This window comes from Macaca nemestrina, chromosome 15, assembly GCF_043159975.1.
Source record: "Macaca nemestrina isolate mMacNem1 chromosome 15, mMacNem.hap1, whole genome shotgun sequence".
In the NCBI taxonomy this organism is placed as follows: Eukaryota; Metazoa; Chordata; class Mammalia; order Primates; family Cercopithecidae; genus Macaca; species Macaca nemestrina.
In genome coordinates, this window is record NC_092139.1 from 107,827,192 (window position 1) to 107,852,493 (window position 25,302).

The 25,302-nt window shown below is 42.9% G+C and overlaps 1 protein-coding gene and 1 long non-coding RNA gene across 9 annotated transcripts in view; both read left to right on the forward strand.

The window, feature by feature from the left end:
* The window catches only part of LOC105464406 (trinucleotide repeat containing adaptor 6B), a 298,465-nt gene that overhangs the window by 113,181 nt on the left and 159,982 nt on the right, over positions 1-25,302 (forward strand). For all 8 annotated transcript variants that reach the window (XM_011712269.3, XM_011712270.3, XM_011712268.3 and 5 more), the window contains one exon: positions 671-738. In XM_011712269.3, coding sequence (XP_011710571.1) covers positions 671-738 — 68 coding nt within the window. The remainder of the gene's footprint in view (positions 1-670; positions 739-25,302) is intronic.
* Positions 745-19,453, forward strand: LOC139358737 (uncharacterized). Its single transcript, XR_011614162.1, has 2 exons — positions 745-10,605; positions 15,662-19,453. It is a non-coding gene; the product is annotated as an uncharacterized lncRNA (long non-coding RNA).

Consider the following 25,302-nt stretch of genomic DNA (forward strand, 5'->3'; position numbering starts at 1 on the left):
CGTCCAGCTAATTTTTGTATTTTTAGTAGAGACGGAGTTTCACCATGTTGGCCATGACGGTCTCGATCTCCTGACCTCATGATCCACCTGCCTCGGCCTCCCAAAGTGCTGGGATTACAGGTGTGAGCCACCATGCCTGGCCAACAAAACTGCTTTTTGAAGTAGCTATACCAGTTTTCCCTCCCACTAGGAGTGGAGAAGAGTTGCCATTGCTGCATACCCTTGTCAGCACTTGGCATTGCCTGACTTTAATTTTAGCCAACCTGGTGGTTGTGAAATAGTTTTAATTTGCATTTTCTTGACTGACATGAGATTGAATATCTTTTCATATGTTTAGGAACTGTTTATGTGTTCTCTTCAGTGAAATTCCTACTTGGTTATTTGCAGATTTTTCTAGTAGGTGTTCTTTGTCTCATTGATTCATCACTGTTCTTTTATATTCTGGGTGCTAATCCTTTGTCAGAGTTATATGTTTTGCTGATGAACATGTTTCCTTTTTCCTGAAAATCTAATCACTCAAGGAGAAGTTTGAAAACCATTGGCCCAGGCTTCTGTTCTGTGCACCGCAGTGAAATGGCCCTGTGGTTTTGCACAGGGCAGGTGTGGGTTCTTGGAGTGAGTTGCATTGTAGTTACTGACTGCTGCTGACCTGTGGTGCTTGCCTTTGCAGGTGGAACAGGAGGATTTTGTAATGGAAGGGCATGGCAAGACTCCACCTCCTGGTGAAGAAAGCAAACAGTGAGTCACAGTTTATTTAAAAAGAGTCCTATTACAGATCCTCGGAAACACTTTGGTTCAACATGCTGATAGTGTATTTGTCGGAGATGTATACGTTGGAGACACTGGGGAACTCACCAGTTGCTTTGGTGGCTGTTAATGCATTGCTTCTATTTATAGACCAACTAACTGGAAGGACAAGAAAGTTAGCTTTATAGTTTTTTCTGCACTCTCCTAATCAAAATTTATGTTATGTTGTAGCAAAGGCTTTAAGGCTCAGGATGTTCCAAATTGAACTAATTCTGTTTCGTTGACTTCCAAAGAAAGTATAAAACGGTACATCTGGCCGGGCGCGGTGGCTCAAGCTTGTAATCCCAGCACTTTGGGAGGCCGAGACGGGCGGAACACGAGGTCAGGAGATCGAGACCAACCTGGCTAACACAGTGAAACCCCGTCTCTACTAAAAAATACAAAAAAATAGCCGGGCAAGGTGGCGGGCGCCTGTAGTCCCAGCTACTCGGGAGGCTGAGGCAGGAGAATGGCGCAAACCCGGGAGGCGGAGCTTGCAGTGAGCTGAGATCCAGCCACTGCACTCCAGCCTGGGCGACAGAGCCAGACTCCGTCTCACAAAAAAAAAAAAAAAAAAAACGGTACATCTTTTTCTCAGCATGTCTTTATGAAGTGAACTAAATTAATAGAACATTTCCCTGCAATCTAAGTGTGAATTTATTTGAACAGTACTTCCTGAAATTCTATTCCATTTGGTTATTTACACTGCTGATCTTTGTTTAAATAACAAATTGTTTCCCTAAAGGAACAGGAATTATAAATAATATAGCTTAGCCAACATTCTAAATAATTCAGAATCTCTCCCCTAACTCCTTAAGGGGTGATTGGTTTGTTGTTGGTTTTTTTTTTGTTTTGTTTTTTTTTTTTTTTTTTGAGACAGAGTCTCACTCTGTCACCCAGGCTGGAGTGCAGTGGTGCAGTCTCGGCTCACTGCAACCTCCGCCTCCTGGGTTCAAGCAATTCTCCTTCCTCGGCCTCCTGAATAGCTGGGACTTCAGTTGCCTGCCACCACACCTGGCTAATTTTCCTATTTTTAGTAGAGATGGGGTTTCACCATGTTAGTCAGGCTGGTCTTGAACTCCTGACCTCAGGTGATCTGCCTGCCTCGGCCTCCCAAAGTGCTGGGATTACAGGCGTGAGCCATCGCGCCTGGCCGGGGTGATCGGTTTTAAACCTGAAGTTGGGAGGCTGTTGGGTAGCTTTTTGATAGCAGTGAGTGAATTTTTTTCCTCTCTCCGTCATAGAATGTGAAAAATTGTGTTGCAGAGCAGACTGGTTTTTCATATGCCCTTTTAAAGGAAAACCAGTTAAGACTGCTTAAAAGTACTGACATAACTACTATTTTTTATTCAGACATTAGTCTCCTAAATTGGATGGGCCAGTGATTCATGGAATTTACCAAAAATCTATAGAGAGAAACTCCTCTCACTCATATTTTTTTTTCCTAGAAAATAGTTTAATTTTGGTCTGTCTTAAGAAAATTATGTCTTTGAAACCCTTAGGAATAAATTATGCAGAATGGACTATGCTGCCACGAGGCCAGATTCATTAAAGGAAAATGGCTTGTCTTGTATTTGTTGTGAATGGAAACCAGGATATTTTCACAGCTGGTTTAATTTGCTAACCAGGCAATTTTAAAAATAGCTCACAATATAAATCCTAACTTTGCTGTATTCTGTCAAATGCACTTACATTTTGCATGGGCTGATGGAATCAATTCATCTTTAGCAAATTAGAATGCCAGACATCTAGTCCCAGTAGAATGAGAAGAGAAACACTTCAGGTGCTTTTCTCGGTGTCCACTGCACAGCCCTCCACCCCCACACTCTGGTCAAAGGTCTGTCATATAAAAATTATACCTCTCATTTGTCGAGGGTTTTCTGTGCACAAGGTACTTTGCTTAAATGTTTTTTACTCTGTCATTTCCACTCATTACACCATTTCATCTCCATTTCACTCAGAGATAAGGTGTGGTAATGCAGCTTGAAATGCAATTTAGATTTGAGCCCAGATCTTACCGACTCTCTCACATCCTTTGCCATCCTTGGGAGCTATGCTCCTGGAAAATACTGTGGTTAGTAAAACTGCAGTTGTCAAGATCAAAAGTCTCATGAACAAGAGGGAGTAGTCCAGGCGTGGTGTGGCTCACTGTAATCCCAGCACTTTGGGAGGCCAAGGCGTGTGGATTACTTGAGGTTGGGAGTTCAATACCAGCCTGACCAACATGGTGAAACCCCATCTCTACTAAAAAAATACAAAATTAGCCAGGCGTGGTGGCACACGCCTGTAATCCCAGCTATTTAGGAGGCTGAGGCAGGAGAATTGCTTGAACCCAGGAGACGGAGGTTGCAGTGAGCTGAGATCATGCCATTGCACTCCAGCGTCGACAACAAGAGCGAAACTCCATCTCCAAAAAATAAATAAATAAATAAATAAAAGAGGGAACTGGGGGAAACAATGAAAATGGCATTAAGCCTATTTTTAAAAACACAGATGGAAGTTCTGTACTATAAAGGATATCCATTTCCCAAACAAACCAGTCTTTATCTTTAAAAACCTCTCTAGTAACCCCTGTCCTGAATTAGCTTATTTAGGTATTCAGGAAACATTGCTGGGCAGATTCTCTCACAAGTTTTATGTTATACAAACTGTACTTCCTTTAGAGAGTTTCAAACAGCCCCACCAAGTTGGAACGCCGTGTATCGTATCCTTACCATTCTCCCTTGTTTTGTTTTCAAAAGTCTCGTACTGCCTAGCCTTTTCACAGATGAATTCTGTTCTATTTCTGTTTTTTTTTTTTCTGGGCCTGGTCAGCTATTATATACTGAAGTGATAAAGCAGAAATCAGTTTTCTCCAGGGTGCTATGAGCAAAGGTGCTGTGTTCTTTTGTTTGAGGCAACAACAATAAAAATATTTACAAAACAATTTTTTTTTAAATCTCAGAACTGCAGTTGGCAAATGATTATTACTATACTTTGTAAATGTGATTCAGTCTGGATAGGGAATCTGGGAACTGAGTGATTTTTATTTATTTATTTATTTTTGAGACGGAGTCTCGCTCTGTTGCCCAGGCTGGAGTGCGGTGGCATGCTGTCAGCTCACTGCAAGCTCCATCTCCCAGGTTCACACTGTTCTCCTGCCTCAGCCTCCCGAGTAGCTGGGACTACAGGCGCCTGCCACCACGCCCAGCTAATTTTTTGTATTTTTAGTAGAGATGGGGTTTCACTGTGTTAGCCAGGATGGTCTCGATCTCCTGACCTTGTGATCCGCCCGCCTTGACCTCCCGAAGTGCTGGGATTGCAGGCGTGAGCCACTGCGCCTAGCCGGAACTGAGTAATTTTTTTTTTTTTTTTTTTTTTTTTTTTTTGAGACGGAGTCTCGCTCTGCCGCCCAGGCTGGAGTGCAGTGGCCGGATCTCAGCTCACTGCAAGCTCCGCCTCCCGGGTTCACGCCATTCTCCTGCCTCAGCCTCCCCAGTAGCTGGGACTACAGGTGCCCGCCACCTTGCCCGGCTAGTTTTTTGTATTTTTTAGTAGAGACGGGGTTTCACCGTGTCAGCCAGGATGGTCTCGATCTCCTGACCTTGTGATCCGCCCGCCTCGGCCTCCCAAAGTGCTGGGATTACAGGCTTGAGCCACCGCGCCCAGCCCTGAGTAATTTTTTAATAAAAGTAATATAAGCTTGTCAGAAAACATTCAAACAGTAATTGTGACTGTAGAAATAAAGGTGAGACCCTTCCCTTCCTTCCCTTCCTAATCTTCCTAAACATTTTCTGTACATTTTTAAAAAACAATTAAATTGATTTTTTCCCAACATCATTCTTCTAAGACTTACTTTTGTAATTTGACATATTTTCAGTCTATTTCTTTCTTTTTTTTTTTTTTTTGAGACAAGGTCCCTAGGCTAGGGTGCAGTGTGTGATCATAGCTCACTGTAACCTTGAATTCCTGGGCTCATGGGATCTTTTTGCCCCAGCTTCCCGAGTGGCTGGGACTACAGGTGCATACCACCGTACCCAAATAATTAAAAAATAAGTAGAGGCCGGGCGCGGTGGCTCAAGCCTGTAATCCCAGCACTTTGGGAGGCCGAGATGGGCGGATCACGAGGTCAGGAGTTCGAGACCATCCTGGCTAACACGGTGAAACCCCGTCTCTACTAAAAAATACAAAAAACTAGCCGGGCGAGGTGGCGGGCGCCTGTAGTCCCGGCTACTCGGGAGGCTGAGGCAGGAGAATGGCGTAAAAACCCGGGAGGCAGAGCTTGCAGTGAGCTGAGATCTGGCCACTGCACTCCAGCCTGGGCGACACAGCGAGACTCCGTCTCAAAAAAAAAAAAAAAAAAAAAAAAAAGTAGAAACAGGTCCTCACTATGTTGCCCAGGCTGGTCTCAAACTCTTGGGCTCAGGTTCAAGCAATCCTCCCACCTCAGCCTCCCAAAGTCCTGGGATTACAGGCATGTGCCATCACCCCTGGCCTCTTGCTGTTTTAATTTATGTTCTTCTGCATACTAATGAGTTGAAATATCTTTTGTTAGTTTATTGGCCATTTATTTTTATTTTGTGTATCACCTATTTATATATATTTCCCTTTTTTATTGGATTGTTTTTATAGCTTTGTAGGAGCCCTTTATACATTTTAGATATTATTAACCTTTGTTGAGATGTTTTAAATATTTTCTCTCAGTCCTTATTGTTTAACATTCGATATCTTTCATGCCAACAAACCTTTTAAATTTTTTATATAGCAAAATCAGCCTTTCTGGCTTTTATGTTTTATGCTTGCCTTGAGAAGTCTTTCCTACCCTAACCTGATAAAATATATTTAGGTTTTCTACCTTGTTTTTTACATTTAGGTGTTTAATTGAATCGCCACTCCATTTTGTATATGGTGTGAGGCAGAGATCTAACTTAATTTTTTTTCCAGATGGTTCTTATTCATTGGTATTAGCCCGTACAAAGAGCCCATTGCACTTACAGAGGTTGGCAGAGCACATGGCTAATGTAACTTACTCAAGGTCACAGAGCAGATTCTCATAAGGATTAGGACTAAATTATGTCATTAGCTGATCTGTGCCACTTTCCTTATCTCCCCATTTAACATTTTGACCATAGGTTCCCAAAACCTTAAAAAATTATATTCTGTGATGTTTATTTCAGTAGAACTAAGTTCTATTAAGAGGCAGATTAGGTAGCTGTATATGTAGAAAGCTCTTGAAAAATAATTGACTTCTGATATTGAGAAATATCTGTGCTAAACTGTTAATATTCTAGATCGGTTGTGCTGAATTCTGGTATTTGTATGTGAATAAGATTTATAATGTATATAGGTGTAAACACTTTATGTGTATTGTTTCAATGGGTTTTTTTTACTATTAGTCTATCTAATGTAATCATTTTTCTGAGAATATTGTCTTTGAGAGTTATTTTAGCAAATCAGACAAGCAAAGTTTATTGCCTTGTAATTACTACATTAAAATTACACAGCTTTAATTGCATGACGTGTTTACTGCAGGAGTAAATATTAAAACTATGGCAGCTTTTTAAAAAGCAGCTGAGCAGGTACTTGCTCATAGATTGCGTTTGACCATGCTTATTGAGCAGTCACCAGAGAGGAAATGCAGACAGGTTTTTGATTTGGTTTTATTTATATTTATGATGGTCTAAAGGTTTGTGGGAAGATCATTTGTTGTAATTTTGAAGCCAAATACCAATTTTTATTTTTATTTTTGTTTTTATCATTTTTGAGATGGAGTTTCGCTCTTGTTACCCAAACTGGAGTGCAGTGGCGTGATCTTGGCTCACTGCAACTCTGCCTCCCAGGTTCAAGCGATTCTCCTGCCCCAGCCTCCTAAGTAGCTGGGATTACAGGCGCATGCCACCACGCCCAGCTAATTTTTTGTATTTTTAGTAGAAATGGGTTTTCACCATGTTAGCCAGGCTGGTCTTGAACTCCTGACCTCAGGTAATGTGCCTGCCTCGGCCTCCCAAAGTGCTGGGATTACAGGCGTGAGCCACTGTGCCTGGCCATCAATTTTGATGTAGTTGTAAATTTGGCTTCTTTCATTCTTTTAATTTTTTCCCAATATAACTTACAATCTTTAAATCTAAGCTTTCAATCTTTATGTTGAAATTGACTCGGGGCTGGGTGCGGTGGCTCACACCTGTAATCCCAGCACTTTGGGAGGCCGAGGCGGGTGGATCACAAGGTCAGGAGATAGAGACCATCCTGGCTAACACGGTGAAACACTGTCTCTGCTAAAAATGAAAAAAAGTTGCCAGGCATGGTGGCGGGCACCTGTAGTGCCAGCCACTAGGGAGGCTGAGGCAGGAGAATGCCATGAACCCAGGAGGCAGAGCTTGCAGTGAGCCAAGATCGTGCCACTGCCAGCCTGGGCAACAGAGTGAGACTTCCATCTCAAAGAAAAAAAAAAAAAATTGACTCAAATTCTCAAAAGATACTTATCGTTAATATACTAAAATTACTGAATTTTTCTAGCAAATTTTTGTTTATTCAATGTTCTCCATTCTTTTGGTTCATTTTATGAAAGGCAATTTTTAAAAACAAATTTCTCACGGTAGAATATTGAAGAGATATTTGCACAGAATAGTCAAGAGGTGGGAGCAAGCCAGATATCTGTCAACAGATGAATGGATAAACAAAATTTGGCATATACATACAAGGGAATATTATGCAGCCTCAAAAAAAAATTCTGCCATGTGTTGCAGTATAGATGAATCTTGAGGACATCATAAGCAAAATAAGCCAATTACAAAAGGACAAAATACTGTATGATTTTACTCATATAAAGTATCTAAAGTAGTCAAAATCATGGAAACAGAAAGTAGAAAGGTGATTGCTAAAGACTGAGGTAGGGGGAAGGTAATGTTTAATGGGAATAGAGCTTCAATTTTGCAAGATGAAGTTTCTGGAGATCTGCTGCACAGCAGTGTGATTATACTTTACAGTGCTGGACTGTATGCTTAAAAACGGTTAAGATGATACATTTTTATGGGTTTTTTAAATGACAGTTTAAAAAAATTAACAGTGAAATTGAAATGTACTTTTAAACTACAGCCTGGATTTCAAAGACTTAGTTCCCCCTCACCACAAAAAATAATTGCAAAATGATTAACTTTTATATTGATTTTATGTTGGAATGACAATCTTTTGTATATGTTTTGCTAAATAAAACTTTATTAGAAGTTTTAAAAAATCTTATTTCGGCTGAGCGCGGTGGCTCATGCCTTTAATCCCAGCACTTTGGGAGGCCGAGGCGGGCAGATCACAAGGTCAAGAGATTGAGATCATCCTGGCCAACATGGTGAAATCCCATCTCTACTAAAAATACAAAAATTAGCTGGGCGTAGTGGTGCGGGCCTGTAGTCCCAGCTACTTGAGAGGCTGAGGCAGGAGAATCGCTTGAACCCGGGAGGAGGAGGTTGCATGAACTGAGATTGTGCCACTGCACTCCAGCCTAGTGACAGTGCGAGACTCTGTCTCAGAAAAAAAAAAAAAAAATTATTTCAGGATTCATTTTATAGACAGTATCTGCTTTTTAGGGATTATTGATAGAATATTTAGAATTGACAGAAATTGTATCAATACGTATATTTTTATATTTCTGCTTCCTTAGGGTGCCATCTTTTTTTACTTTGCTCTCTAAGGGAGAACTATTTCAGAGGTTACATAGGAGACCTATAAGGAAATGGAATTATTGAAGACAGTTTTGTTTGTTTGTTTTTTGTTCTGTTTTGTTTTTGAGATGGAGTCTCACTCTGTTGCCTAGGCTGGAGTGCAGTGGTGTGATCTCGGCTCACTGCAACCTTCCCAGGTTCAAGCGATTCTCCTGCCTCAGCCTCCCAAGTAGCTGGGACTACAGGCGCCTGCCACCACGCCTGGCTAATTTTTGTATTTTTAGTAGAGATGGGGTTTCACCGTGCTGGCCAAGCTGGTCTCGAACTCCTGACCTCAAGTGATCCACCCGCCTCGGCCTCCCAAAGTGTTGGGATTACAGGTGTGAGCGACAGCGCCCGGCCCTGAAGACAGTTTTACATCGATGATTCAGAGAGAAAGAAGAATGTAATTTATGGAGTTAGCACCGCTCTCCATACTCCAGTGTGGTGTGGTTCAATGTGGCTTTGTGCTCCAGGTGCTGTTTTTTAAGTTTCTTTTTTTCTTTTCTTTTTTTTTTTTTTTGAGACGGAGTCTCGCTCAGTTGCCGAGGCTGGAGTGCAGTGGCTGGATCTCAGCTCACTGCAAGCTCCGCCCCCCGGGTTCACGCCCTTCTCCTGCCTCAGCCTCCCGAGTAGCTGGGACTGAGGCGCCCCACACCTCGCCCGGCTAATTTTTTGCATTTTTAGTAGAGACGGGGTTTCACCGTGTTAGCCAGGATGGTCTTGATCTCCTGACCTCGTGATCCACCCGCCTCGGCCTCCCAAAGTGTTGGGATTACAGGCGTGAGCCACCGCGCCCGGCCTTTTAAGTTTCTTAACTCTGTCATCTTGATTAAATTATTTTCTTCCTAATTACATTCTTCCCAATTTAAGTGTCTAGTTATAAAAGGCCCTTTTGGCCGGGCGCGGTGGCTCAAGCCTGTAATCCCAGCACTTTGGGAGGCCGAGATGGGCGGATCACAAGGTCAGGAGATTGAGACCATCCTGGCTAACCCGGTGAAACCCCATCTCTACTAAAAAATAAAAATAAAAAAATAGCCGGGCCAGGTGGCGGGTGCCTGTAGTCCCAGCTACTCGGGAGGCTGAGGCAGGAGAATGGCGTGAACCCAGGAGGCGGAGCTTGCAGTGAGCCGAGATCCAGCCACTACACTCCAGCCTGGGCAACAGAGCGAGACTCCGTCTCAAAAAAATAAATAAATAAAATAAAATAAATAAAAGGCCCTTTTAATTTTTCTAAATTTTACTTATTATAGATCTTTCTTAAGTCCTAATAATTTGTCCTCCCCTTATCTCTGTTTCTGCTGACACTCCAACTCCCTAACTTACAGCTCTATCTTTTAAACTTTTAAAAGTTGTACTTGTAGCACAAGATAAATCTCCATCGTAAGGATTCCTTTTATTAGTATATTTCTTGTTTCATATTTAACTACCCAATTAGGCACTACACTTTTTGGGAACCATTCTTTTGGGTGTTTATTTAAAAACATTGGGCAGCTCTATAGCATTTCCTAAACACAGGGAAAAGTAAAAATTTTCCAAAATCATGAATTTTATAGATAATCGTCTTCAGAACACAAATATTGGTATTTGGCCATAGGAAAGTTGTTGTTGTTGACGTTTTAATTTTGTGTATTATACCATAAGGTTTTCTACAGTTTTTTCCCCCTTTAAACCATTACAATATGTACATGTTGAAATTAATTTATTAAGAAGTAGCAAGTTGAACTCTCTGTAAACTCGATCATTATTACAAAGTAGTAAGCTAGACATCAGAAGAATAGTTGACTTTTCTGTATAATCTTGAACAGCTTTTGGGGGAATGAGGAAATGAGTTTTCTTTTCAAGTTAATTGGTATTTTGAAAACGCCACAAAGAGGTTCAGTAGATGATAGTTTATACTCATGGAATTTTTGCTGCTGGGAGTTTTTGTAAAGCCATCAACATTTTGTGCTAGATCTTTGGGGAACTTTCAGTTGCTAATAAATTTTGTAATTTGCATTGAAGTTACTTTAAAAAAATTCTCTAACAACATCTTTTTTTCCCCAGAACTGTCAGAATTATAATACATTCTGAATTCTATTTTGTGAGGTCTTTCTTGGATGCCTGGACCATGGATTAATTACAGTAAAAGTAACTTCAAGGCCGGGTACGGTGGCTCACGCCTGTAATCTCAGCACTTTGGGAGGGAAGAGGTGGGAGGATTGCTTGAGCTCGGGAATTAGAGAACAGCCTGGGCAACATGGCCAAACCTCATCTCTACAAAAAATGGAAAAATTAGCTGAGCGTGTTGTTGTGTGCCGGTAGTTCCAGCTCCTCAAGATCACTTGAGCCTGAGAGGTAGTGGTAGCAGTGAGCCAAGATCGCAGCACTGCGCTCCATCCTGGGTGACAGAACAAGACCCTGTCTCAAAAAAAAAAAAAAAAAAAAACGGTAATTTTAATAGATGACAGAATGAGACCCTGTTTCAAAACATAAGGCCAGGCGGGCGGGCGCGGTGACTCACGCCGGTAATCCCAGCACTTTGGGAGGCCGAGGCGGGCGGATCACAAGGTCAGGAGATCAAGACCACGGTGAAACCCCATCTCTACTAAAAATAGAAAAAAATAGCCGGCGAGGTGGCGGGCGCCTGTAGTCCCAGCTACTCAGGAGGCTGAGGCAGGAGAATGGCGTGATTCCGGGAGGCGGAGCTTGCAGTGAGCCGAGATCGCGCCACTGCCCTCCAGCCAGCGGGACAGAGCAAGACTCTGTCTCAAAAAAAAAAAAAAAAAAAAAAAAGGCGAGGCATGGTGGCTCACGCCTGTAATCCCAGCACTTTGGGGGGCTCAGGCGGGTGGATCACCTGAGATCGGGAGTTCGAGACCTGGCCAACATGGAGAAACCTATCTCTACTAAAAATACAAAACTAGCCGGGCATGGTGGCTCATGCCTGTAATCCCAGCTACTCGGGAGGCTGAGGGAGGAGAATCGCTTGAACCCAGGAGGCAGAGGCTGTGGTGAGCCAAGATGGCGCCACTGCACTCCAGCCTGGGCAATAAGAGCGAGACTCTGTCTCAAAAAAAAAAAAAAAAAAAAAAAAAAAAAAAAAGGAAGAAAGAAAGAGAAAAGAAAAGAAAGTGCAAGGCCGGGCGCGGTGGCTCAAGCCTGTAATCCCAGCACTTTGGGAGGCCGAGACCGGCGGATCACGAGGTCAGGAGATGGAGACCATCCTGGCTAATACGGTGAAACCCCGTCTCTACTAAAAAATATTTTAAAAACTAGCCGGGCGTGATGGCGGGCGCCTGTAGTCCCAGCTACTCAGGAGGCTGAGGCAGGAGAATGGCGTGAACCCGGGAGGCGGAGCTTGCAGTGAGCCGAGATCACGCCACTGCCCTCCAGCCAGCAGGACAGAGCGAGACTGCGTCTCAAAAAAAAAACAAAAACAAAACAAAAAAAAGGCCAGGCATGGTGGCTCACGCCTGTAATCCCAGCACTTTGGGGGGCTGAGGCGGGTGGATCACCTGAGATCGGGAGTTCGAGACCTGGCCAACATGGAGAAACCTGTCTCTACTAAAAATACAAAACTAGCCGGGCATGGTGACTCATGCCTGTAATCCCAGCTACTCGGGAGGCTGAGGGAGGAGAATCGCTTGAACCCAGGAGGCAGAGGCTGTGGTGAGCCAAGATGGCGCCACTGCACTCCAGCCTGGGCAATAAGAGCGAGACTCTGTCTCAAAAAAAAAAAAAAAAAAAAAAGAAAGAAAGAAAGAGAAAAGAAAAGAAAAGAAAAGGGAGGCCGGGTGCAGTGGCTCAAGCCTGTAATCCCAGCACTTTGGGAGGCCAAGACGGGTGGATCACGAGGTCAGGAGATGGAGACCATCCTAGCTAATACGGTGAAACCCCGTCTCTACTAAAAAATATTTAAGGCCGGGCGCGGTGGCTGAAGCCTGTAATCCCAGCACTTTGGGAGGCCGAGACGGGCGGATCACAAGGTCAGGAGATCGAGACCAGCCTGGCTAATACGGTGAAACCCCGTCTCTACTAAAAAATACAAAAAACTAGCCGGGTGAGGTGGCGGGCGCCTGTAATCCCAGCTACTCGGGAGGCTGAGGCAGGAGAATGGCGTAGACCCGGGAGGCGGAGCTTGCAGTGAGCTGAGATGCGGCCACTGCACTCCAGCCTGGGGACAGAGCGAGATTCCGTCTCAAAAAAAAAAAAAAAAAAAAATATATATATATATATATATATATATTTTTTTTTTTTTTTTTTAAAACTAGCCGGGCGAGGTGGCGGGCGCCTGTAGTCCCAGCTACTCAGGAGGCTGAGGCAGGAGAATGGCGTGAACCCGGGAGGCGGAGCTTGCAGTGAGCTGAGATCCGGCCACTGCACTCCAGCCCGGGCGACAGAGCAAGACTCCGTCTCAAAAAAAAAAAAAAAGAAAGAAAAAGAAAAGAAAAGGGTAACTTTAATAGATATGTGTTTCACAATTTTATTTATTTATTGTATTTTATTTCATAAATAAGAGGAGAGGGGAGGCTCAAGGCAGAAAAGATCGGGTTAAAGCTTTATGCTAGATCTTTGGCTCCATGAGGATGGATTTCTGTTGTCTTGGTCACTGCCTAGAGAAGTGCCTGGCACAAAAAGCATCTATAAATATATGTTGAATGAATAAGTTCCCATGGACTGTTAACAATCCCTCTTCTACACACTCACTTTGAAATCTGAGGTGGTGGTATTAAAAAGCCTAATTCCAGAATATTTTATCTGTTATCAGCAGAAGAAAAGTACATTGAAGCACTTTGGGAGGCCCAGGCAGGTGGATCACTTGAGGTCAGGAGTTCAAGACTAGCCTGACTAGCATGGTGAAACCCCATCTCTACTACAAAAATTAGCTAGGTGTGGTGGTGGGCTCCTGTAATCCCAGCTACTCAGGAGGCTGAGGCAGGAGAATCACTTGAACCTGGGAGGCAGAGGTTGCAGTAAGCAAAGACCACAGCACTGCAGTCTAGCCTGGGCGACAGATTGAGACTCTGCCTTAAAAAAAAAAAAAAAGGGTTGCCGGGCGTGGTGGCTCAAGCCTGTAATCCCAGCACTTTGGGAGGCTGAGACAGGCGGATCACGAGGTCAGGAGATCGAGACCATCCTGGCTAACACGGTGAAACCCTGTCTCTACTAAAAAATACAAAAAACTAGCCGGGCGAGGTGGCAGGCGCCTGTAGTCCCAGCTACTTGGGAGGCTGAGGCAGGAGAATGGCGTAAACCCAGGAGGCGGAGCTTGCAGTGAGCTGAGATCCAGCCACTGCACTCCAGCCTGGGCCACAGAGCAAGATTCCGTCTCAAAAAAAAAAAAAAAAAAAAAAAAAAAAGGCATTGTTAACATTGTTACACCTTTTTCTTTTTAAATTATTATTATTATTATTTTTTGGCCAGGCATGGGGGCTCATGCCTGTAATCCCAGCACTTTGGGAGGCAGAGGCAGGCAGATCACCTGAGGTTGGGAGTCCAAGACCAGCCTGACCAACATGGAGAAACCCTGTCTCTACTACAAATACAAAATTAGCTGGGCATGGTGGCACATGCCTGTAATCCCAGCTACTAGGGAGACTGAGACAGGAGAATCACTTGAACCTGGAAGGCGGAGGTTGTCATGAGCTGAGATCACGCCATTGCACTCCAGCCTGATCAACAGCAGCAAAACTGTCTCAAGAGCGAAACTGTCCATTTCCTGAAATGGAATCTCACTCTACCCAGGCTGGAGTGCAGTGACACGATCTTGGCTCACTCACTGCAACTTCCGCCTCCCAGGTTCAAGCTGTTCTCCTGCCTCAGCCTCCCAAGTAGCTGAGATTACAGATGCCCACCACCACACCTGGCTAATTTTTGTATTTTTAGTAGAGACAGGGTTTCAGTGTGTTGGCCAGGCTGGTCTCAAACTCCTGACCTCAGATGATCTGTCCACCTCAGCCTCTCAAAGTGCTGGGATTACAGGTGTGAGTCACTGCACCCACCCCACCCACCTTTTTTTTTTTTTTTTTGAGACAGGGTCTCACTTTGTCACCCAAGCAGTGCAGTGGTGCAATCTGGGCTCACTGCAGCCTCAACCAAAAAAAATTGTTTTTGAGACAGGGTCTCTCACTGTCACCCAGGTTGGAGTACAGTGGCATGGTCATGGCTTATTGCAGCCTCCACCTCCTAGACTCAAGCAATCCTCCCACGTTAGCCTCCGGAGTAGCTAGTACTACAGGCACACACAACCATGCCTGGCTAATTTTTTTTTGTTTTTAGTAGAAACAAGGCCTGACTATGTTGCCAGCCTGGTCTTGAATTCCTGGGCTCAAGCAGTCCTCCCACCTCAACCTCCCAAAGTGCTTGTATTACAGGCATGAGCCACCATGCCCAGTCATCAACTTTAGATTCAGTCTTTTCTTGAATATGTTCCAACAGACCTGATTTTATCACTGTTCTCCTTAAGCATCCTACTTATAGGCCAGTGTATTAGTCCGTTCTCATGCTGCTAATAAAGAACTTCCTGGCTGGGCGCAGTGGCTCACGCCTGTAATCCCAGCACTTTGGGAGGCCGAGGCAGGTGGATCACTAGTTCAGAAGATCGAGACCATCCTGGCTAACACGATGAAACCCCGTCTCTACTAAAAACCAAAAAATTATCCGGGTGCGGTGGCAGGCGCCTGTAGTCCCAACTACTCGGGAGGCTGAGGCAGGAGACTGGCGTGAACCTGGGAGGCAGAGCTTGCAATGAGCCAAGATCGCACCACTGCATTCCAGCCTGGGTGACAGAGCGAGACTCCGTCTCAAAAATCAATCAATCAATAAATAAAATAAAGAACTTCCTGAGACTGCGTAATTTATCAAGGAAAGAGGTTTAATTGATTCACACATCCACATGGCTGGGGAGGCCTCAGGAAACTTCCAGCCATGGCGTAAGGGAAAGCAAACATGTCCTTCTTCATTTGGCGGCAGAAAGGAGAAGTGCTGAGCAATGGGGGAAAAGCCCCTTCTATAACCATCACATCTCGTGAGAACTCACTATCACAAGAACAGCAGGAGGGTAACCACCCCCCATGATTCAGTTACCTCCCACTGGGTCCCTCCCACAACACATGGGGATTATAGGAACTACAAGATGAGATTTGGGTGGGGACACAGCCAAACTGTATCAGCCAGTTATCAGTTATTGTTTGTTTGTTTGTTTGTTTGTTTTCTTTCAGAAAATGCCTTTCCAACCAAGCCTGAACCTTTTCTTTGCTTCCAAGGGCCTCCCTAAGATGCTATTAGCCTATCTATGCATATTTTCAAAGGAACTTCTGCTCCTGCCAGGGGCCCTCCTGAAGGTCTTCCACGCAAGTCTGGTTTCCTTCTGCCTTACATGCCTCTGGGCAGGCAAAGAAATCCTTCTTTCTGACTAGCTGCAAATCCGACTTTTGTGGGAATACTCTTTAAGAAAAAGCAAATTAATTTCAAAGACAAAACTAGGTTCAAAAGTGAATATTTACAAAGAGGAGATAAATCACAAAAATGGCAACTTAAAAAAATTAAATACCAAAAATTCAGAAAAACAATGTAATATATGTATTAATTGGTTGCCTAATACATGGCTGTGAAACGTTTTCACCTACATTTTTTGGCTGTGCTATACTCTTTGATCATCCCTCCCTATTCTGTGATATTTTCTAAAAAGAGAATAGGTAAATAATTCAGTGCTTCTTATAGCATGGTTTACCAAAATGTGTTTTTTTGTGATTAATTAGATAAGTTCCATTCAGCCTCACAACTGGTTACTGGTAACATTATATAAATTTGTAAAATTGTTGGCAGGGCACGGTGGCTCATGCCTGTAATCCCAGCACTCTGGGAGGCCGAAGTGGGCAGATCACAAGGTCAGGAGTTTGAGACCAGCCTGGCCAACATGATAAAACCCTGTCTCTACTAAAAATCCAAAAATTAGCTGAGCGTGGTAGCACACATATGTAATCCCAGCTACTCAGGAGGCTAAGGCAGGAGAATCGCTTGAACCAGGGAGGTGGAGGATGTAGTGAGCTGAGGTCGTGTCACCACACTCCAGCCTGGGCAACAGAGTAAGACTTTGTCACAAAAAAAAAAAAAAAAAAATTGTTAGCAATTTTGGGAAAACCTCTATTGAGTATCTTTTATATATGCACTATGAAATTGCCGGGCTTCACTGTTTCTTGTACATTGGCTAATCTGAAATAGCCTTTGAATTGACATATGTATATCACAACATAATTTGGCCCTGCATATTTCTGTCGTGATACAGAGTGAGTTCACCTATTAACAGCTCTTTGTACGTTGATGGTTAACATTATCTCAACCATACACAGGTTCATGAAAGCCACATACATTTAGTTTATTCCATTGAACCCCAAACAAAGGTATCTTCAACTTAAGGTCTCCTTAGGGGATCTCCAGAATGGCTGAAGTCACTGTTAAGTCCACTGACACAAAGGGAACCATACTGGCAAGAAAGCTGGTATGGAAGGACAAATACTATTAATATATAATTCCATTTATCCAAGGTACTTAGAGCAGTCAGTTTAGAGACAGAAAGTAGAATGGTGGTTGCCAGGGGCTGAGGGAAGGGGTAAAAATGAAGTTGTTGTTTAATGTGTACAGAATTTCAGATTTGCAAGATGTAAAAGTTTTGGAGATCTGTTGCACAGCAGAGTGAATATACATAACGCTACTGAACTATACACTTAAAAATGGTTAAGATGATCGATTTTATGTGTGTGTTTTTTTTTTTTTTTTTTTTTTTTTACCACAGTAAAAATTTTTGGGCCACGTGCCATGGCTCAATCCCAGCACTTTGGGAGGCCAAGGTGGGAGGGTTGTTTGAGCTCAAAATTCGAGACCAGCATGGGCAACATGGTGAGATCCCCATTGCTACCAAAAAAAAAAAAAGCTCGTCATGGTGGTGGATGCCTGTAGTCCTAGCTACTTGGGAGGCTGAGTTTGAGACAGGAGGACTGCTTGAACCTGGCAGTTTGAGGCTGTAGTGAGCCATGATTGTGCCACTGCCCTCTAGCCAGGGCAACAGAGCGAGACCTTGTCTCCAAAAACAAAAAACAGTAACCAAAAAATAAGGGATAATTGGGCACTTTGTTAGGATCCCTCCTAGAGCTTTAGGAGGAGCCCATGAAATTGAGGGGCCTGCAGCTTAAATTAGCTTCAGAGCAAAGCAAATCTGTTTCAACCATTCTGGTCCTACCTATCTGCTGACACCCAACTGATCTAAGCTGTAGTGCCTCCATTTTCAAACTCATCTCTCTTAGAGCACAACCATGCAGTTAATAATTTTATCTTACACTTTTTTGTTGACTGCCTCATGCATATGTCTTATCTTTGAACTGTAGGATACGTGTTGTCTTCCTTTACAGCCTAAAAGTACCTAGGCTCATAGTATTCATCCATTCATTCCTTTGCTTATTTGTTCATTCATTCAGCAATATTAATTGAATTTCTCTTCTGCGCTAGACCCAGAAATAAAAGCTACATACCCTGCCCTCTTAAGGTTCATTGTTTAGAGGGGGAAACGCCAAGTAAGTGGTTAACCATTATAGGCTATGAAGGTGCTGCTTTGGAGGTATGTACGAGGTGCCTTGGAACACAGATGGGAGTACTGGACTCAGCCTGGAGTGTCAAGAAAGGCTTCCTCCAAATGCAGATTTAACTTTTGAGGTTCGATTCAAAGGAATTTGAGAAAAACTGTTCCCTAAAAGGCCTGCTAGCATTCTAACTTAAATAGAACATTCTATTTTGTAACTGAATCCAGAGATTGTTGGATTTAGGTTGCATTGGAGATCTAACATAGTTTTGGCTATTATTTCTATCTTCTGACTTTGTTGGGAGTAAGAATAGCAGAAATGCTTAGCTCTCCCATTGACATTTTTTCTTGTCAGCCTACTTCCTTGTCATGGTTTGGTAGTACCGAAGTTGGTAAAACTTGGAAAAGCCTTTGCCTTTCCTAGGTTCTCTACATGGCAAACTCCTACTCATTCTTTGAGACTCAGTTCAAACTCTCACCTCCTTCCCTGTGAAATCTTTTCTTATTCTCCCAGCAGTTACCCTTTTTATTGCCACAGCACAGCCATGTTATATCTCTATTTATACTTTCATTATGATACTTTGCTATATTTTAATTATGGATTAAAATGCTTCTCTGTCCTTTGAAGTGTTATTAATCATTTTTGTATGCCCCTGGTCTAGTCCTAGCATACAAATAAGGATTGTTGTGCCACAAATAAGGATTGTTGACTTTGTGAATGAATGGTGAGTCCAGAGTTTGGAGTCTTCTTTTTTTTTTTTTTTTTTGGAGACGGAGTCTTGCTGTGTCGCCAGGCTGAAGTGCAGTGGCGCAATCCCGGGTTACTGCAGTCTGCCTCCCGGGTTCAAGCTATTCTCCTCCCTCAGCCTCCCGAGTAGTTGGGATTACAGGCACGTACCACCACACCCAACTAATTTTTGTATTTTTAGTAGAGATGAGGTTTCACCATGTTAGCCAGGATGGTCTCGATCTCCTGACCTCATGATCCACCCACCTTGGCCTCCCAAAGTGCTGGGATCACAGGCGTGAGCCACCACACCCAGCCTGGAGTCTTATTTTTGAATGAATTGATTGGCCTTATGATAGTTCATGGTCACAAGATTACATACTTAACAAGTACCAATTATCTTACAGTAGAATCACTTCTACCTTCAAAATATACTGCGTACTTACATACTTTTCTCCACCTCCACTGCCCAGCTGGCTCTGTCTACCCACCCTCTCTCACCTAGACGACCACGGTGGCTTTCCGACTTTTCTTCCTGCTTCTCTTGATCTTTGGTAGTATATTCTCCATACAGAAACCAGGAAGAGCTTCTAGAAACACAAATCTGATTGTGTCTCTACCAAAGTGGTTTTAAGACCTCCAAGGGTCCTTAGCATACTCATATTAGGAGGTTTTGAATTCTTCATCCCATGTTTATAGGAAAAATTAAAAGGTACTCACAACCATATTAAATATGTAGACATATTCCATATTAAATATGTGCATTTATCTTTTTTTTTTTTTTTGCTGTCACATTTTAAAAGAATTTTTCATAATTCTGCTTCTGAAATTCTTTGGCTACAAGTAACTAATTTAATTCATAAGTATCTCAGACTTCTAGGCTGGGCGCAGTGGCTCACGCCTATAATCCCAGCACTTTGTGAGGCCAAGGCGGGTGGATCATGAGGTCAGGAGATCGAGACCATCCTGGCTAACACAGTGAAACCCTGTCTCTACTAAAAATACAAAAAATTAGCCGGGCGTGGTTGTGGGCGCCTGTAGTCCCAGCTACTTGGGAGGCTGAGGCAGGAAAATGGCGTGAACCTGGGAGGCGGAGCTTGCAGTGAGCAAAAATGGCATCACTGCACTCCAGCCTGGGCTACAGAGCCAGACTCTGTCTCAAAAACAAAAAAAAAAAAACAAAAAAACTCAGACTTCTTAACAGGTAACATATTTAGGGGCTGGGCATGGTGACTTAGGCCTATAATCCCAGCACTTTGGGAGTTCGAGGCAGGAGGATTGCTTGAGCCCAGGAGTTGGAGATCAGCCTGAGCAACATGGTGAAACCCTGTCTACAAAAAATTGAAAAAGTAGCTGTGCATGGTGGCACACACCTCTGATCTCAGCTACTTGGGAGGCTGAGGCAAGAGAATCACTTGAGCCCAAAAGGTTGAAGCTGTGGTGAGCCATGTTTGTGTTACTGCATTCTAGCCTGGGCAACACGGCGAGACCCTATCTCAAGGGGGTAAAAAAAAAATATATATATATATTCCTATACATACATAAACATACATGTATATGTGTTATATAAAATGTTCATCACATTTGAAAACTGTTTGGGTGAGGGGGAAGGGACAAGATGGAGGAAGGTGAACAAGATGGAGCAGTCCCTGTTGTTTCCGGGTTCTTCATCACAGATTTTCCCACGCCCGGGAAAAATTCCCGCGCCCGGGGAGAGAACCAAATCAACTGAGCATGCGCAGAGTGACGTCAAGCCGAGGACACCGAAATTCAAGAAGCCACTCCTACACACACGCCCCAAACTCCTCCCCCTCCAGCTCCCAGGCATAAAAGTCCGCTGCCGGTAAGCGCCGGTGTGACTTCCTCGGCACATTCGTGGACCGGGGAACCTCACCCTAGAGCGCTGGCGGGACTTCCCTGGCCCCCCACACCTGAGGACCAGAGAACTTCGCCTGAGAGTGTGTGCATATTTGCAATAAAAGACTGCCGCTTTCTTATGTACTTTGGCTTCATGTTTAATTATTTAGCTCTCCTAAATTAAATTAAATGAAACAAAACAAAAACAATTCTCACTTTGCAAAAATTCCTATGCATACATATATATAAACAAAAATATACATATATACTTATATATGACATATACACCTGTATATGTATATATACATCTACACCTATGTGTATATATACATATATATACCTATATGTATGTTTATATGTATGTATGTATAGGAATTTTTGCAAAGTAAGAATTGTTTTCGAATGTGATGAACATTTTGTAAATGCTAATTTTTTTTTTTTTTTGAGATGGAGTCTCGTTCTGTCGCCCGGGCTGGAGTACAGTGGTGCGATCTTGGCTCACTGCAATCTCTGCTTTGCGATTCAAGCAATTCTCCTGCCTCAGCCTCCCGAGTAGCTGAGATTGTAGGTGCATGCCACCATTCCCGGCTAATGTATTGTATTTTTAGTAGAGACGGGGTTTCACCATGTTAGCCAGCATGGTTTTGATCTCCTGACCTTGTGATCCGCCTGCCTCGGCCTACCAAATGCTGGGATTACAGGCGTGAGCCACCACGCCCGGCCATAAATGCTAAATTTAACAATGAATGGGACTGCTGAGTGGTTATATTTAAAGGACATTTAAGCATTTATTAATTTTTTTGGTTACAATTTTTTGTTTGCATTTTGAACTTGTATTTTTTTTTAGATCCCAAACATTTTTCTAAGTCTCTGAAAAGCTTATAGACCCTAGGCATTCAGTGGAAAGCAACTAATGGATAAAATGGCGCTGTTCGTTGACCTGCTGAAAGCTCTTCTGTGACTTTCCACTATTCCAAAAGTGAAATCTTTACTGTGGACTGAAGGACTCAGTATGATCTAGCTCTTCCTACCTCCTGAGATTCGTTTCATGACTCTATCCCCTGCTCACAGGTCCTAGCCTCCTGATCATTTCTCTTGTTCATTGACCACTCAAACATTTTCTTTTCTTTTCTTTCTTTTTTTTTTTTTTTTAGATGGAGTCTCTCTCTGTTACCGAGGCTGGAGTGCAGTAGTGCGATAGCTCACTGCAACCTCTGCCTCCTGGGTTCATGTGATTCTCGCACCTCAGCCTTCCGAGTGGCTGGGATTACAGGCATGCTACCATGCCTGGCTAATTTTTTATTTTTTTTTTTAAATTTTAGTAGAGATGGGGTTTCACCATATTGGCCAGGCTGGCCTCGAACTCCTGACCTCAAGAGGTCCACCTGTCTTGGCCTCTCAAAGTTCTGGGATTACAGGCATGAGCCACCGCGCCCAGCCTAAACGTTTGCTTTTCAACTCAGCTTAAATGTCGCTCCTGAGAAAAGCTTTCCCTGTGCACCTTATCTAAAGTGAGCCTCTCAGTTATTCTATATCCTATCAAACTGCTTATTCTCTTCTCACTGAGTTCCTTCTCCTGTGAGGATGTCAGCTCCATATAGACGAGAACCTTTTGCTTCACTGCTGCATCCCTAGCACTTAGCGCAGCGTCTGATGGGGAAAGTACTTAGTACATATTTATTGAACAAATGAAGATTAATGTTAATAGCTAGTTTAACTGTCCTTGTATGGTTGTAATTTAACCATCCTTGTATTGTTGGTGTAGTAGTGTTGGTGTAAAGCCTACGTGGTCATAATGAATTATTCTCTTAAAACTACTCAGTTCTATCTGAAAATATTTTACTTAGTATTTTTGCTCTGCCTTCACCAGTGAACATTAGTTTTATTTTTTGTACCATCTTAGGCCAAATGCATATCAGGAATATGTTACCCTCATGGAAAAAAGTAGGAAGCTTTTCCTTTTATTCTTATGCCTCCTGGAACAGTAGGGATAACATGGAAATTATCTGTTCAATAAGAGTTAGATGGCATTCACCTAGAAAATTGGGCTTGCTGTTGTTTTAGTGGCTCATTCTTTGAAGATCTTAGAGATTTCTGCTATGGGTTGTTGCTCCCCTAATTTTTCTTGAGTTGATTTTGGTAACTTCTGTTTTCTTTGACTATCATCCATCTTATTTAATCTTCAAGTTTATTTACGTAAAGTTACATATAATTCTAGCATGATTTAAAAGATTTTCTCTAAATCTGCAGTTATGATATCCTCTTCTCAGCCCTAATGTTTGTGAATTCTCTCTTTTAATTGATCAGATTTTTGACAGAATTATCTACATTTATTTAATTGTTTAAAACAAAATACAGTTTTGGGTTTTATTCAGTTTACTCTGTTTTTGTTTTTTCTTTTTTTTTGGCTGTTACTTTATATCTGTGCCCAAAAACAAAATGTGTATATATATCATATATGATACATGAGATACATATGATATATATACCATATATATCATATTATATATATTTTTTAATCTGTCGCCAAGGCTGGAGTACAGTGGTGTGATCTCAGCTCACTGCAGCTTTGACTTCCCAGGCTCAAGTGATCCTCCCACCTCAGCCTCCAGAGTAGCTAGGACCACAGGCATACCCCACCAAGCCTGGCTAATTTAAAAAATTTTTTTGTAGAGGCAAGATCTCACTATGTTTGTTGCCCGGTCTCAAACTCTTGGGCTCAAGCAGTCCTCTAACTTTGGCTGCACTCCAGCCTGGGCGACAGAGCGAGACTCCCTCTCAAAAAAAAAATAAATAAATAAAAATATCAATAATAATTTTTATTACTTTTTATCCTTACCTCATAATATAATTTTAAAACATTGTCTAATTGTTAATATGAAAAAAGTATAATAAATCTATCACAGAATCTATTATGCCTGGAAACAGAAGGGAGAAATAATGTATTTATTGCACTTGTTTCTTTTTTTTTTTTTTTTTTTTTTTTGAGATGGAGTCTCGCTCTGTCGTCCTGGCTGGAGTGCAGTGGCCGGATCTTGGCTCCCTGCAAGCTCCACCTCCCGGGTTCCCACCATTCTCCTGCCTCAGCCTCCTGAGTAGCTGGGACTACAGGCGCCTGCCACCTCGCCCGGCTAGTTTTTTGTATTTCTTTTAGTAGAGACGGGGTTTCACCGTGTTAGCCAGGATGGTCTTGATCTCCTGACCTCGTGATCTGCCCGTCTCAGCCTCCCAAAGTGCTGGGATTACAGGCTTGAGCCGCCGCGCCCTGCCTTGCACTTGTTTCTTTTAGATAAACGATTAGACTAACTACACTGAATTTAGAGGTGTTGCATAGAAAAGATGATCTGGAGGTTAAGGAAAAAGTATTCAGTGGCCGGGTGCAGTGGCTCACGCCTGTAATCCCAGCACTTTGGGAGGCCGACGCGGGCGGATCACGAGGTCAGGAGCTCGAGACCAGCCTGGCCAACATGGTGAAACCCTGTCTCTATTAAAAATACAAAAATCAGCTGGGCATGGTGGCTCACACCTGTAATCCCAGCTACTCAGGAGGCTGAAGCAGGAGAACCGCTTGAACTCAGGAGGTGGAGGTTGCTGTGAGCTGGTATCATGCCACTGCACTCCAGCCCGGGTAACAGAGCAAGACTGTGTCTGAAAAAATATATATATATTATATGAATATAATATATATATTCATATTATTTGAAATTAGAACCAATATTATATTTAAAATATGTTTGTTCTGTTTCCAAACTTTTCATACAGTTTGCTGTTTAACACTTACAAGGCAACACATTTGTATACAGTAATATTCTACACTGGGGAATGGAACTTAGCAAAGTTCAGTTTCATAAAGAAAGCATGTCCATCACAAATTAAAACAAGGTGGATGTTCAGTCTCCATACATTTTTATAAATCGAGCCTGCTACAACTTTCAGTAACTCATCTGGAAGGTATTGGAAGGATAAAAATAGACTAAATAATCAGAATTTCCATTCTAGGAGTTTCCTGCTTTTTCCTGCATCTCAGCTGTAAGTGCAGGGCTTGGCTATTCCACTCAGTGCCACGCAAAGACAGTGGAAGCTTGTTAAGCCGCAGCTATTCAGGCTGCCAGATTGTCCAGGCATTGGCCTTGGCCTGCCCTGAAACAGCTCTTTTCCTGTCCTCATATCTGAGTGGAAAAAGCAAAGGCAGGCGACTGTATATAGACCCAGAAGCCAGGATGACTACAAGTGTATGGGATTTTACAGGCATTCATAGGTTCCTTTTCAAGGAAAGCCGGGTTTCTAGAATCTGTCAGTTGTCTGCTGGCTGGCACAGCAGCCCAGTTTATGGGAGAAGCACACTGGGGAATCCTCCCTTTTCTGGCTTATAGAGATAGGTGGAGTCAGTAGTCACAGGGCACTCTCATGCGCTTTTTACCATTTTAGTTACTTTCTTTCCTGAAGCTGTCCTTAAAACATAGATGAATGCGAGTTTCTGGGAACTATGTGACCCTCATTCCCCTAAATTGTTTATATTCAGGTGGCAGGTTTCCTCCTACTCAGCCCAGCCCTTCTGAATAGGGTCCAAGTCATAGATTTATTCATTTATTTAGCTCCTACGTGGGGTTTGGTGTGGAGCCTCACAGAGCAATGAAGACGTGATATTTTTCCTTATACAGTTTACAGTCTACTGGGGAAGACTAATGTTAAACACATTCTTT